The following is a 12033-nucleotide window of genomic DNA, read 5'->3' as shown; positions in this document are numbered from 1 at the left end:
TGTACTAGCTATATTCTACGTCTACTACATTTACAGTGTACTAGCTATATTCTACGTCTACTACATTTACAGTGTACTAGCTATATTCTACGTCTACTACATTTACAGTATACTAGCTATATTCTACGTCTACTACATTTACAGTGTACTAGCTATATTCTACGTCTACTACATTTTACACAGTAAAGGGGCAAAATAACCAAGATTACTTTTATAGCATGAAATCTGTTCCGATCCAGTTATTTATCAATAAATCCAAGCTGGGCGTAGTTGTCCTTTTCATTGTTATTTCTGGCAGCACGGTTAACTGTGAAGGAGAGGAAAACAAGGTCCTGGTGAGACATTAACCACGCCATGTGAATGATTGAGGGAATCAGCATAACGTTTATGACATTGTTGTGAATGCATGTCTGACTCAACATGTCAGTACACACTGAAGACTTTGATCTGAAACTACAGGAGAAAGTTGTAAAAATCTGCTACCTTTGCCAATGTACTGGAAGGGCCTGGGGAGAGACTGAATGTCGAGTTCGTTTCGGTTGTATACAATGCAGACACGGAGGGGTGAGGGAGTTTTTTTCATGCATTCATTTATATTTGTGTGTATGACGTGTGCTAATATTGCAATGCATGTTTCTAAATTTGAGAGTAATGCGTGTGTTTTGACTTTATTTGGATGCTGTTGAATGTGTTACTCTTGGTATATTAGGGTATATCTATTGAATTTACCTTCAATACTGTATGTGTTCATACATTGTCTTTAATGTTGAAACTCACAACTCACTAATATTAGTTCTCTCTTTTTGTTCTACCTATGGGCACAGGGCTGTTTGTGATGGCCGTGTCTCAGTGGATGTTCTGTGCTGCAGTGCTGCTCCTCCTCATTCAGGGGCTCCAGTGTTTTCCAACTCCCCCTACCTGTCCTGAGCCCTGCCTTTGTCAGAGAGGTCCTCTGTTAAACTGTTCCTCCGCTGGCCTTTCCCAAGCCCCACAACACATCCCTTCCACCATAAATGATCTAGACCTATCTCACAACCTCCTGAACTCCCTTGCCCCCTCGTGGCCAAATTGGGGGCTTAATAATCTATGGCTTGGACACAACAGCATCACTCACCTGTCTCTGTGTGTGGGGAGGACCTGGAGGGGTAAACATGGGAGAATACCCCTCTCACACAACAGAGGAAGATGTGTATCCTGGGCCCCGGCCCTGCAGCTGCTGTCTGCTGAGAGGAACCAGCTAGAGATGATCCCTGAGGGTGAGTCACACACACACTCTAACACGTCAGGAATTGCTTCGCTGTACTATAAATGTAGTTATACTAATCACAGGTTGCTTTGCCTAACACACATACAGGTAACTGACAAATTAATGGAAACACTTGAGTAAATGAGGGATACAAAGTATATTGAAAGCAAGTGCTCCCACACAGGTGTGGTTCCTGAGTTAATTAAGCAATTAACATCCCATCATGCTTAGGGTCATGTATAAAAATGCCCAGTTGCCCATCATTTTGCCTACCATGGCTAGAAGATCTCTGTCCCTTTGAAAGAAGGGGTCTCAAAGGAGCATAGGAGGTTTAAAGGGTGTGTGTGTGTGTGTGTGTGTGTGTGTGTGTGTGTGTGTGTGTGTGTGTGTGTGTGTGTGTGTGTGTGTGTGTGTGTGTGTGTGTGTGTGTGTGTGTGTGTGTTTTTGCTCAGTCACCAGATCTCAACCCAATTGAACCCACCTTTTCTATAACCATTAACAAAACACCAACTAATGGAATTTCTTGTGGAAGAATGGTGTCACCTCCCTCCAGTAGAGTTCCAGGCACTTGAAGAATCTTTGCCAAGGCGCATTGAATGCCCTATTCAGGCGCTTTATGTTGGTGTTTCCTTTATTTTGGCAGTTACCTGTGCATTCAAAGTATTCAGACCCATTGACTTTTTCCACATTTTGTTATGTTACAGTCTTGTTCTAAAATTGATTTTTTTTAAATCCTCATCAATCTACACACAATACCCCATATTGACAAAGATAATTAAAAATACATTTATTAAAAACACAAGTGCCTTATTTACATAAGTATTCAGACCTTTGCTATGAGACTCGATATTGAGCTCAGATGCATCCTGTTTCCATTGATCATCCTTGAGATATTTCTACAACTTGATTGGAGTCTACCTGTGGTAAATGAAATTGATTGGACATGATTTGGAAAGGCACACACCTGTCGTTATAAGGTCCCACAGTTGACAGTGCATGTCAAAGCAAAAACCAAGCCATGAGGTCGAAGGAATCGTCCGTAGAGCTCTGAGACAGGATTGTTTCAAGGCACAGATCTAGGAAAGGGTACCAAAAATGTTTTGTAGCATTGAAGATCCCCAAGAACACAGTGGCCTCCATCATTCTTTAATGGAAGAAGTTTGGAACCACCAAGACTCTTCCTAGAGAAGGCCTGATTCATGCAGTCTCCTCTGAACAGTTAAAAAAACAGAAAAAGCAACACCTCGACAATGCCTCTCCCCTATTTGACCTAGATAGTTTGTGTGTATACATTGATATGTAGGCTACGTGTGCCTTTTTAAAAATGCATGTAGTTCTGTCCTTGAGCTGTTTTTGTCTATTGATGCTCTGTATTATGTCATTCTGTATTATGTTTTGTGTGGACCCCAGGAAGAGTAGCTGCTGCTTTTGCAACAGCTAATGGGGATCCTAATAAAATACCAATACCAAACAGTTGATGTTGAGATGTGTCTGTTACTTGAACTCTGAAGCATTTATTTGGGCTGCAATTTCTGAGGCTGGTAACTCTAATGAACTTATACTCTGCAGCAGAGGTAACTCTGGGGCTTCCTTTTCTGTGACGGTCCTCATGAGAGCCAGTTTCATCATAGTGCTTGGTTTTTGCGACTGCACTTGAAGAAACTTTCAAAGTTCTTGACATTTTCCGCATTGACTGACCTTCATGTCTTAAAGTAATGATGGACTGTTGTTTCCCTTTGCTTATTTGAGCTGTTCTTGCTATAATATGGACTTGGTCTTTTACCAAATAGGGCTATCTTCTGTTACCACCCCTACCTTGTCAGAACACAACTGGCTCAAACACATTAAGAAGGAAAGAAATTCCACTATTAAACTTTTAACAAGGCACACCTGTTAATTTAAATGCATTCCAGGTGACTATCCCATGAAGCTGGTTGAGAGAATGCCAAGAGTGTACAAAGCTGCCATCAAGGCAATTGGTGGCTACTTTAAAGAATCTCAAATAAACAATATATTTTATAACACTTTTTTGGTTACTACATGATTCCATGTGTTATTTCATAGTTTTGATGTCTTCACTATTATTCTACAATGTTGAAAATAGTAAAAATAAAGAAAAACCCTGGAATGAGTACATGAGTCCTAACTTTTGACTGGTACTGTATGTAAATGTGATAATTGTTATTTTTATAACATTTGCAGAACTTTCCAAAATTTTTATTTTTTATTTTTGTCATTATGGGCTATTGTGTATAGATTGAACAGGAAAAAAAAACATTTTATCCATTTTAGAATAAGTCTAACGTAACAAAATGTGGAAAAAGTCAAGGTCTAAATACTTTCTGAATGCACTGTACACGCACATGCATGAACACCCATACTCTTATGAATGATTATCCAACATAATTAGGACTTTGCTCTTCTCGGAAATGATTAAACTGGCCCAGTCAATCAATCACAAAATGAATTTGACAAATCATTGTACAATCTTCAGCCAATTGTAGACGCTGTTTACTGACATTCCAATGGTTCATCAGAGGGTGTAAAAGTGTAATGATTGTGTTTTAAAGGAGGAAAATGCCTCAATCATAATTTTACAGTAGTATTATCTTGCTTTTTTACAATTCCATCAGAGGAGTTGAACCTTTTAGTGGTGTATGCATTCACTGGTGATTGTGTTTTCTCCTTGTTTGAGGTTTGTGAGGACTGTTGGCAGTTGCTCTGTGAGACAGAGGCCTCTCCGTGCTGCTTGGTATTCTGCTCACAGTCTCCTAGCGCTCCTCTAAGGAAGCCCAGACCCACAATGCCTCACTTCAGCTCAGCAGTGTCAGCCTAGTGAAAAGAGGAGACCGCAGGAGAGACTGAAAATCAGTGTAAACTAAATTCTGTCAACAGAAATCCTTGGCCTGAATCAGTCATAACAGTTCCATTTTGGCAGACATTCTTATCCAGAGCGACTTACAGGAGCAATTAGGAGCAAGTGCCTTGCTCAATGGCACATAGGCAGGCTTTTCACCTAGTCATCTCAGGATTTGAACCAGCAACCTTTCGGTTACTGGCTAAATGCTCTTAAATCACCAGGCTAACCAACCCTAGTCATTTGTTTATACTCTAGCCAGGACAATGTTTAGCATATAATTCATTAAAAACAAATCTGTTCCAAGTACAAAACCATTTGATTGTCAATAACTCAGCGTCCCCAATGTCTTGTAGTAATAATTTCTCTGCGTCTTTGTTACCACCACACCGTAGTAATGTACACAGATGTCACCACAATGGCCCGGCGAAGTAAACACTACAGTATGTACACTAGAGTAAACCCTATAGTGGGGGTAAACAAACGCTATCAGTGCCTCCTAGTTCAGTCATGTCAGGTATAGGGAGCAGGTGTTGCTGTGGCTTCCCAGACAGGTAGGCGGGGACATGTAAGGGCAGGTATTCATTCATCTCAGGGTGGTCTCCTGCTTGTAAAGCTATGGGAGGAATGTCATGTCAGCTTACTGCCCACATACAGAACAGTACAAAGGTGAGAAGGGGACTTCTGTGATCATATAGGCAACCACCTCATGATTACCATCCTCTGTGCATTACTGAGGACAAACAGGTGCCATCCTAGTCATCTGTGACATTATGCCACTAATGTGAGGACTATGTTGGTGCGCTGTCCACTAGGCCTGGGAGGTAGCGAGTTCCTGCAGGTGCTGCAGCTCTCCCACAACAGGATCTCTGGTCTGCAACCTGGAGATCTTTGCAGGTTCCCCCATCTGAGAGAGCTTCGCCTACAGCATAACCACATCTCCAACCTCCACCCACATGCCCTCAGGGACCTCCCGGAGCTCAGGGTAACTACAAATCATTAATAGTAACTACTGCATCACAACATGTTATCCGGTTACCACCTGACCCAAACCTCACCTGAGCTCAGTACTATAACAGATTTCTGACATTCCTATAATTTTCATAATGACATCCTTCAAAGGTCCTGGATCTGAGCTTCAACCTGTTGACCACAATCCCTCCATCCGCCTACCTGTCACTGCGTAACCTGAATGCCCTGGTGGAGGTGAGTGGTAACAGGTGGAGGTGTGACTGTAGCCTGCGGAACGTGAGGAGGTGGATGGCCTACGACAGGGACAGGGCCCTGCAGCAGACCTGGAGGGGGGTGGTATGTTCCTCCCCCTCCACCCATGCAGGTAGAGACCTGCTACACCTGGAGGACAGTGACCTCACCTGCTCTACAGCTGAGAACAGGGAGGGGCTCCACCAGGATGTGACAGTGACTGAGGGGACAGAAATCCTGCTGCCCTGCGGCCCTCCACAGCAAGGTAACACAGCCAGACAGGAAGCTGCTGCCTTTCACTTGTTGCATTACACCAATATTAATTTGTTTGTAACAACTTACATTTCAGATCAATCGTATAAATGTGAATAAAGTAGCATCCTTAATGCAATTTTTTTTATCATGCTTGGCTTTATGACAGTAATACACTTGATGTATTTGTTCTAGATTCAACATGGTGGACGACTAATGGACAAGTTTCTGGAAGTCAGACGGGCCTGCTGATCAGTGACATCACAGAGGAAGACGCAGGGCTGTACGTGTGCATGTCTGGGCCAGAAGAGCAGTATATATCTGTATTTAACATCCATGTCCATAAGACACAGAGGAAAAGCAGAGGCACCAGGAGTTTACACTGGGAGAGGAAGCTGATAAACACAGAGGTAGGCAGCCTCCAGAGGGAGGGTCAAGGGACAGACCTGAACTCTCTAGATCTCCACAGGGCTTCTCAGAGAACACAGTCTGACCTGGTCCTGGCTGTCTGCCTCTCTGTATTCATCACCTTCCTGTTAGCATTTATACTTGGTGCTCTTGCCAGACCTCTCCTGGACCCTCTCTGGAAGAGGTGCTGTAACCGTACCAAGCAAAGCTCCTCCCCAGCCCAGTCGGTCTCCTCCGCTGGGCAGGGCTCCTACGACAATGACGCCTATTCAGATGAGGCTCGGGAGGAACTAGGAACACACACGGAGAGTAGAGTGACATTCAGAGGACATCCTTCAGAAATAAGGGATCAGAGTAGCATTCCATACTATGATACTGTGGCCAATGGCAGACAGGACAACCTCGCTGGGGAATATGATGCAACATATGAGAATGTTTATGCGAGGGATATCTCACACCCCTCCCTTGAGGTCCATCACCCACCTAATGAGAAGCCCAGAGCACAGGACTCTGTCAGCTCCCAACCGGACAGCTCAGAGACAGACACCCATAGTGGAGAACTCTCTGATGTCTCTCTGAGTGAACCACAAGTGGATGCTCACCCAGTCCATACCCACCATGGCATGGAGTTTGAACCCATCCCTGACCCAGAACAGTTGCAGGGATATCGAAGCTCGTCCGTGTCTTCACAATCTGACAAGGAGAGGCCGGATAGGGATCAGGATATGGACTGGCCCAAAAACTATTTGGCTCAAAGACTGGAGGAGAAGCACAAGACCCAGAATAATCCCTGGGAGCATCAATCCCTCCAGAAGGAAAATGACTCCTTTGAGCAGAGTTCAGATTTCCCTATGGTTAAACAAGTTGATGTGCCACAGATCAAGATCGGCAGCATGGGTGAGATCCCTGGATTTACAGAGGAGCCCTTTACTGATTGGAAACCAATCAAGGCAGATCCAAACCCAATGGAGCCTGAGCTGTGGAATGACAGTGGAGAGAGCTTTGAGTTCCCTGATTCCATCCGAGGTGCATCGGCACAGTCCAGCAGTCAAGATCTCTCGGGTTCTGCTTTTGACGATCAGTTGAGAAAGGAGTATGAACAAGCTCGGAATGAAGAACCGCTGGTGAAAGACCAGAGGGAGAATAATAAGCTGCTTGAGCTGAACCTAAATTACAGTGGGAATGAACCTACAGTGTACACTGTGAACCCAGAGACAGAGGTAGTGAAGGAGAAGATGATTGTCCAGAATGTAGGTGAACTGATACAGGAAGTTCAGAGTGCTCTGAAAACACAGGAGTGCTTTGATTGGTCAAGTGATCGTGGGGATGAACCCACAAAGTACACAGTGAACAAGGAGCATGATGAGGATTCAGCTCAAGTTCCAGATGTCATGTACAGGGATCAATCTCTCAGTCTTGGAGACACTGTCTCTTTGGTGCCAAGGAAAGCTCTCAATATTGGCTTCTCCAAGGAAGGTTTTAAATATCAACCAGAGCCTGAGACAAGGTCAACTGTCTTGGCTCTAACCACCCATAGTGCCATCAGCACAAAGGAACCCCTTCCCCAACAGTCATTGCCCTCAGACGGGACAAGGGTTGGAGACCTCAGACTCAGTAAGCGTCTGGATATTCAGCCCCCTCAGGAAGCTCCACCTGCTGCCCCAGGTTCACCCTCTTCTAGCAGTGAGAGTAAGGATGAGACTACAATCAATCAAAAAACAGAAGAGGAGAAAGCGAAGGTCCCAGATTCATCTTTCAGTCTTGCAGGCATTGATGTCTCTTTTGCCCCAAGGAGAGCTCTCAGTATCGGCGTCGCCAAGGACAGCTCTTATCACCCACCTCCAGAGCCTGAGTCAAGGTGGTCTGGCCTGGGTCTCACCTCCCAGACTGTCATCAGCACAAAAGATGAAGGCTTTAAGAAATACACCAAGCCCCTTCCACAACTGTCTTTGCCAAAAACATCCCTCCCTTTCTCCACCTCTTCAGACAGGATGATGGCTGAGGAGTCTCCAACTCAACTCTTCTATGTCCCCCCACTTGGGAGACGTCTGGATAGCCATCCCCCTCAGGAAGCTCCACCTGCTGCCCCAAGAACACCCCCACCCTCTGGTTCATCCTCTTCTAGCACCGGGAGCGAGGATGAGACTACAATGAACCAAAAAAGAAAAGAGAAAGCTAAGATCCCTGATGTCACATATAGGGATTACTCTCTCAGATCTGGAGACACATCAACTAAAGTATCTTTCTCTCCAAGGAAAGATCTAAATATTGGCTTCTCCAGCGAGAGTTCTCAATATCAACATGAGTCTGTGACAAGGTACGAGAGTGTCACCAGAACAAAGGGTGGAGACTTTGATGAAGACAGCAAGCTTCATCCCCAAATGTCTTTGCCCAAAACATCACTCCTTTCCACCACCTCCTCAGACAGGGTCAGAACTGAGGAGCCACCAGTTAAAATCTACATCCCTGGACTTAGGAGGCATCAGAATATTCAGCCCTCTCAAGAAGCTCCACCTGCCAAATCATCCTCTTCCAGCTGTGAGAGTGGAGATGAGACTCCAGAACACACAATGAAACCAGCTAAAGACAGGAGAACACTCAATATCAGCTTTAACAACTCAGCCAGTACCACAGATAAGGTAGAGAGGAAGACCGGAGCAGAGGACCGGTGGGATCAGCCAAGGCTTGGTAAGGTGAAGGCGCTGTCAGAGAGAACACGAAGGGACACAGAGGAAAGTTTTACAGACATGAATGTTTCTTTCTCCCAAATAAGAGCGCTCAATATTAACTTTGATGTCTCAGACAGCAGCACAGACGAGGTGGGGAGGGGTACCGGAGCAGACTACAGTAACCCTACTGAAGAAATCAGTCCTTCTCCCCAACTGTCATTGTACAAAACATCACGCTTTTTCTCCACCCCCACAGATGAGGCGAGGCCTAAAGGAGAGTATTCACTCCAAATTCCCCTACACAGGAAACACTTAGTTGTAGACATCCAGCCACCCCTGGCTCTACCTGATGCCCCATCAACACCTCCACCATCCCCAGAGGGAGAGGAGGCAGCAGGATCTGGATGGAGGAGTAGGGAACAACAGATGAGAGCCATGGATGGATTTGGCTGTAACTCCATGACACAGGGAGACAGGAGCTATATGGGGTTAGTGGTTGCTAAACCATTCGGCATATCTCGTCCATATCAGAGCGTTACCTCAGAAACCATTATGACCACCCCGTGTAGTGAGGTCTCTACCTCTGGTGACCTCAATATGACCTACTCCAACTCCACCCTCCATTTTGAAACACACAAAGAGGGCAGTGAAGCTTGAGAGCTACAACTGTAATTGTTTGTACTGATTAAAGAAATCACCTGAGAAGTTAATGCAGCAGATGAAAGTTGTTAAAACGTAACTTGTTTATTTTAATTACAGAATTATACTGTTATTACATTGTTGTAAATGAGTGTAACACCAGACATGTTTGTCTTAATGAAAATAGCTGTTTAAGTGACTGAATTATTTCAGACTAAGGCAAATAAAAGGTGGGACCATTAAAACCCAATTTCCCAGATTCATATCCACCTGCTTTACTCACTCGCTACCCTACTCCCCTCTATTTTGCTACAAAATAATCTCTTCATGACACTGCCTCCACATTATGTGGAGGCCGATGCATCATAAACCTGTAATGAAATTCGCCCATATTGTTTGTGATGTTTTTATATCAGTTGATCTATGGGTACCTGGATAATAAGGTGCACACATGACGTGGTAATTACTGTGGTAATGCAATAGTAAAAATACATTAGGCCTACAGTAGCGGAATCAAACATGATCCTGTGCAATTTAAAAACACAGAACGAACATCATCACAAACCACATTTGAATCTTTCTGTAAAGGAAGATGGCAAAGCAAAAATGAATGACAACAGTAAGTTAATATAGAGATACTGTAGGTTACAGTGAAAACAGACACATACATACTGTACATACATATACAGTCAGGACAGGGTTGTTCAACCTCCTGCATTACCAATGTTGAACACCATCTGAATTAGACTTATTATTAGTGCGCAGTCCAGCCACTAGCTCCATCTCCAAAAACCTAATATAGACAAATATACTGATGACTGGACAGGCCAGCCAAAGCATCATGGATCACTGATAGGTGGAGATCTCATCTGACCTTACTACTTCATGAATCGATCCATATACTGTACATGCTTTAGTTGTGGATCAGATGCCACTGGTTTTGACCAATCAATGATTGACATGTCAAAAGATCTGACACCATTCTTACAACACACGCAGTCTCATGTTAATTTCAGTTCATGTCCATTTGTTTACATTTACATTTACGTCATTTAGCAGACGCTCTTATCCAGAGCGACTTACAGTAGTGAATGCATACATTTCAATTCATTTCATCCCTTTTTATTTTTTTCCTCGTACTGGCCCCCCGTGGGAATCGAACCCACAACCCTGGCGTTGCAAACACCATGCTCTACCAACTGAGCCACAGGGAGGCCGTTTGAGACTGACAGTGGGGTTCTTTGTCGTTTTTTACTGTGTGTGATGGGGGGAGGGGTTGGCAAATGCAGGAGGGAACTCCTCATCCTCAAATGAGGTTACGTGTGTTTCAGCTCTGAATATACACAATCATGGTTTTCATAAAGCGTTAAGACAACATGGAGGATATCAAATGAAGCACAAATTCCTGTACAAAAAAACAACAAAACAAGTTTTCAAAAATCTCATCCATTCACAGACGTCTCTGACGGAGAGCGTGCATGCAACGTTTCACTCATGACAATTGAGCGTCACATCACAGCCATTGACAAAAGTTTATACATGTGTTACAAGAACATTAGCAAAAGCATAGCATCGTCACAGGGGTCTAATTCTAACCCTTCAATGTCCATAGTTTTGAGACCTCTTGAATGATAAGCCCAAAAGTCTCATTTCATCCTGATCTAATCCCTGACCACTGTGTGCGCTCACTCGCGTGTGTTGAGCAATTAAAGCAACCCCCATAAAAAATGTGAGAAAAAAAAAATATATACTCTTACAAACCTACAGCTTAGAAACATAGATTGGTCACGTAAACCATGAATGCTGGCCAGTCCACTAACAACTGCACTGTAGTAAGAGTTAATAGGCAGCATTGCTGATTGGTTAGTTGTGGTATGAGGTCAACTGAAGCCTTCGCAGGGGGCTAAAATGCTTTAGCACAGGCTGGTGGTATCATAGTGAGCATGGGGATGAAAACCACTGGGGGCTCAAATCACTGGCACAAATTACTTTGTTATAGTAAACTGTGGAGGTGTCATCATCCACCTCTAACAGCTTTAGGGACCATGGCTAAAACAACTACTGTAACACTCAGCCTGACAATGTACTTCTGTAAGAATTCCTATTCAACCCAACTATAGGACAAAACTGATAGAAAACAATGGGTTCTGTAGGTTATAAAGAGACAAGCACAGATCAAGTTCAAAGCACGGATATACAATATTCAAATGTGCCCAGGTCAAAATGACCTTGATTTAAGACTTAAGACCAACTGTTCAAAAGGGAGGGATTTCATTTGTTTTATTCCTCCTCACGGGAGCAAAGGGTTGAAAAGTGAATTTCTCTCTCACACAAAACCATTTAGCCCACGTCAGCCACTCATGAGAACAGTTATCCTATCACACAGCGAGGGGGTGCAACGCCACAGGGGCTGCCATGTGCTTAACCACAATGCAACATGGGTAGGGAACATTATCTGGAGATAGTTGGCGTCTCCATAGTGACCATAAGTAATCTACATCCCAATCTCGCCAGGGCAGCTTACACCCAGTTTTGGACCTTACACCCCCCTGCAATCATTACCTGGAAGCACCCCTTGTCATCACTGACACCTCTCCCATTTTGTATAGTTTGTTTTCTCATAGCCGTCGTCGTCGTATTATGTTGTTTTGTTGACATTTGTGGCAGTGTACCTGATGCTATAACATCTCTCTTTCTTTGTACCATTCCACAAACTCATCCAACAAAACTGGCCCTGACAAAATTAGAGAAAAGAATGA

The 12033-nt window shown here is 44.0% G+C and overlaps 2 protein-coding genes, 1 long non-coding RNA gene and 1 other non-coding gene across 6 annotated transcripts in view; 1 reads left to right on the top strand and 3 right to left on the bottom strand.

Annotated features, from left to right (window-relative positions):
- Positions 1 to 15: 15 nt before the first annotated feature.
- Positions 16 to 1667, bottom strand: LOC106560262 (uncharacterized). Its single transcript, XR_001318565.3, has 3 exons — positions 1520 to 1667; positions 1115 to 1250; positions 16 to 307 (listed from the first exon to the last, which is right to left on the bottom strand). It is a non-coding gene; the product is annotated as an uncharacterized LOC106560262 (long non-coding RNA).
- Positions 379 to 9533, top strand: lrrc66 (leucine rich repeat containing 66). The gene is made up of 5 exons (XM_014122965.3): positions 379 to 564; positions 825 to 1256; positions 4919 to 5088; positions 5226 to 5571; positions 5754 to 9533. Exons 1-5 carry the CDS (start codon positions 522 to 524, stop codon positions 9290 to 9292), a joined length of 4530 nt encoding a protein of 1509 aa, XP_013978440.3. The 5' UTR covers positions 379 to 521; the 3' UTR covers positions 9293 to 9533.
- dcun1d4 (DCN1, defective in cullin neddylation 1, domain containing 4 (S. cerevisiae)) overlaps positions 9355 to 12033 on the bottom strand; it is a 21867-nt gene continuing 19188 nt past the window's right edge. For all 3 annotated transcript variants that reach the window (XM_014122970.3, XM_014122968.3, XM_014122969.3), the window contains exon 11: positions 9355 to 12008. In XM_014122970.3, coding sequence (XP_013978445.1) covers positions 11953 to 12008 — 56 coding nt within the window. In that variant the 3' untranslated portion in view covers positions 9355 to 11952. The remainder of the gene's footprint in view (positions 12009 to 12033) is intronic.
- trnaa-ugc (transfer RNA alanine (anticodon UGC)) lies at positions 10416 to 10490 on the bottom strand. The gene has a single exon. It is a non-coding gene; the product is annotated as a tRNA-Ala (tRNA).

This window comes from Salmo salar, chromosome 10, assembly GCF_965601325.2.
Source record: "Salmo salar chromosome 10, fSalSal1, whole genome shotgun sequence".
NCBI lineage: Eukaryota > Metazoa > Chordata > Actinopteri > Salmoniformes > Salmonidae > Salmo > Salmo salar.
The sequence above is the reverse complement of the archived record's forward strand: the minus strand, read 5'-3'. Positions and strand labels throughout refer to the sequence as shown.

Coding starts and splice junctions, on each gene's coding strand:
- lrrc66 (XM_014122965.3), top strand. CDS start 522: ATGTCGAGTTCGTTTCGGTTGTATACAATGCAGACACGGAGGG. Junction 1,257..4,918: donor GCTAGAGATGATCCCTGAGG/GTGAGTCACACA, acceptor GCTGTCCACTAG/GCCTGGGAGGTAGCGAGTTC. Junction 5,089..5,225: donor GGGACCTCCCGGAGCTCAGG/GTAACTACAAAT, acceptor CATCCTTCAAAG/GTCCTGGATCTGAGCTTCAA.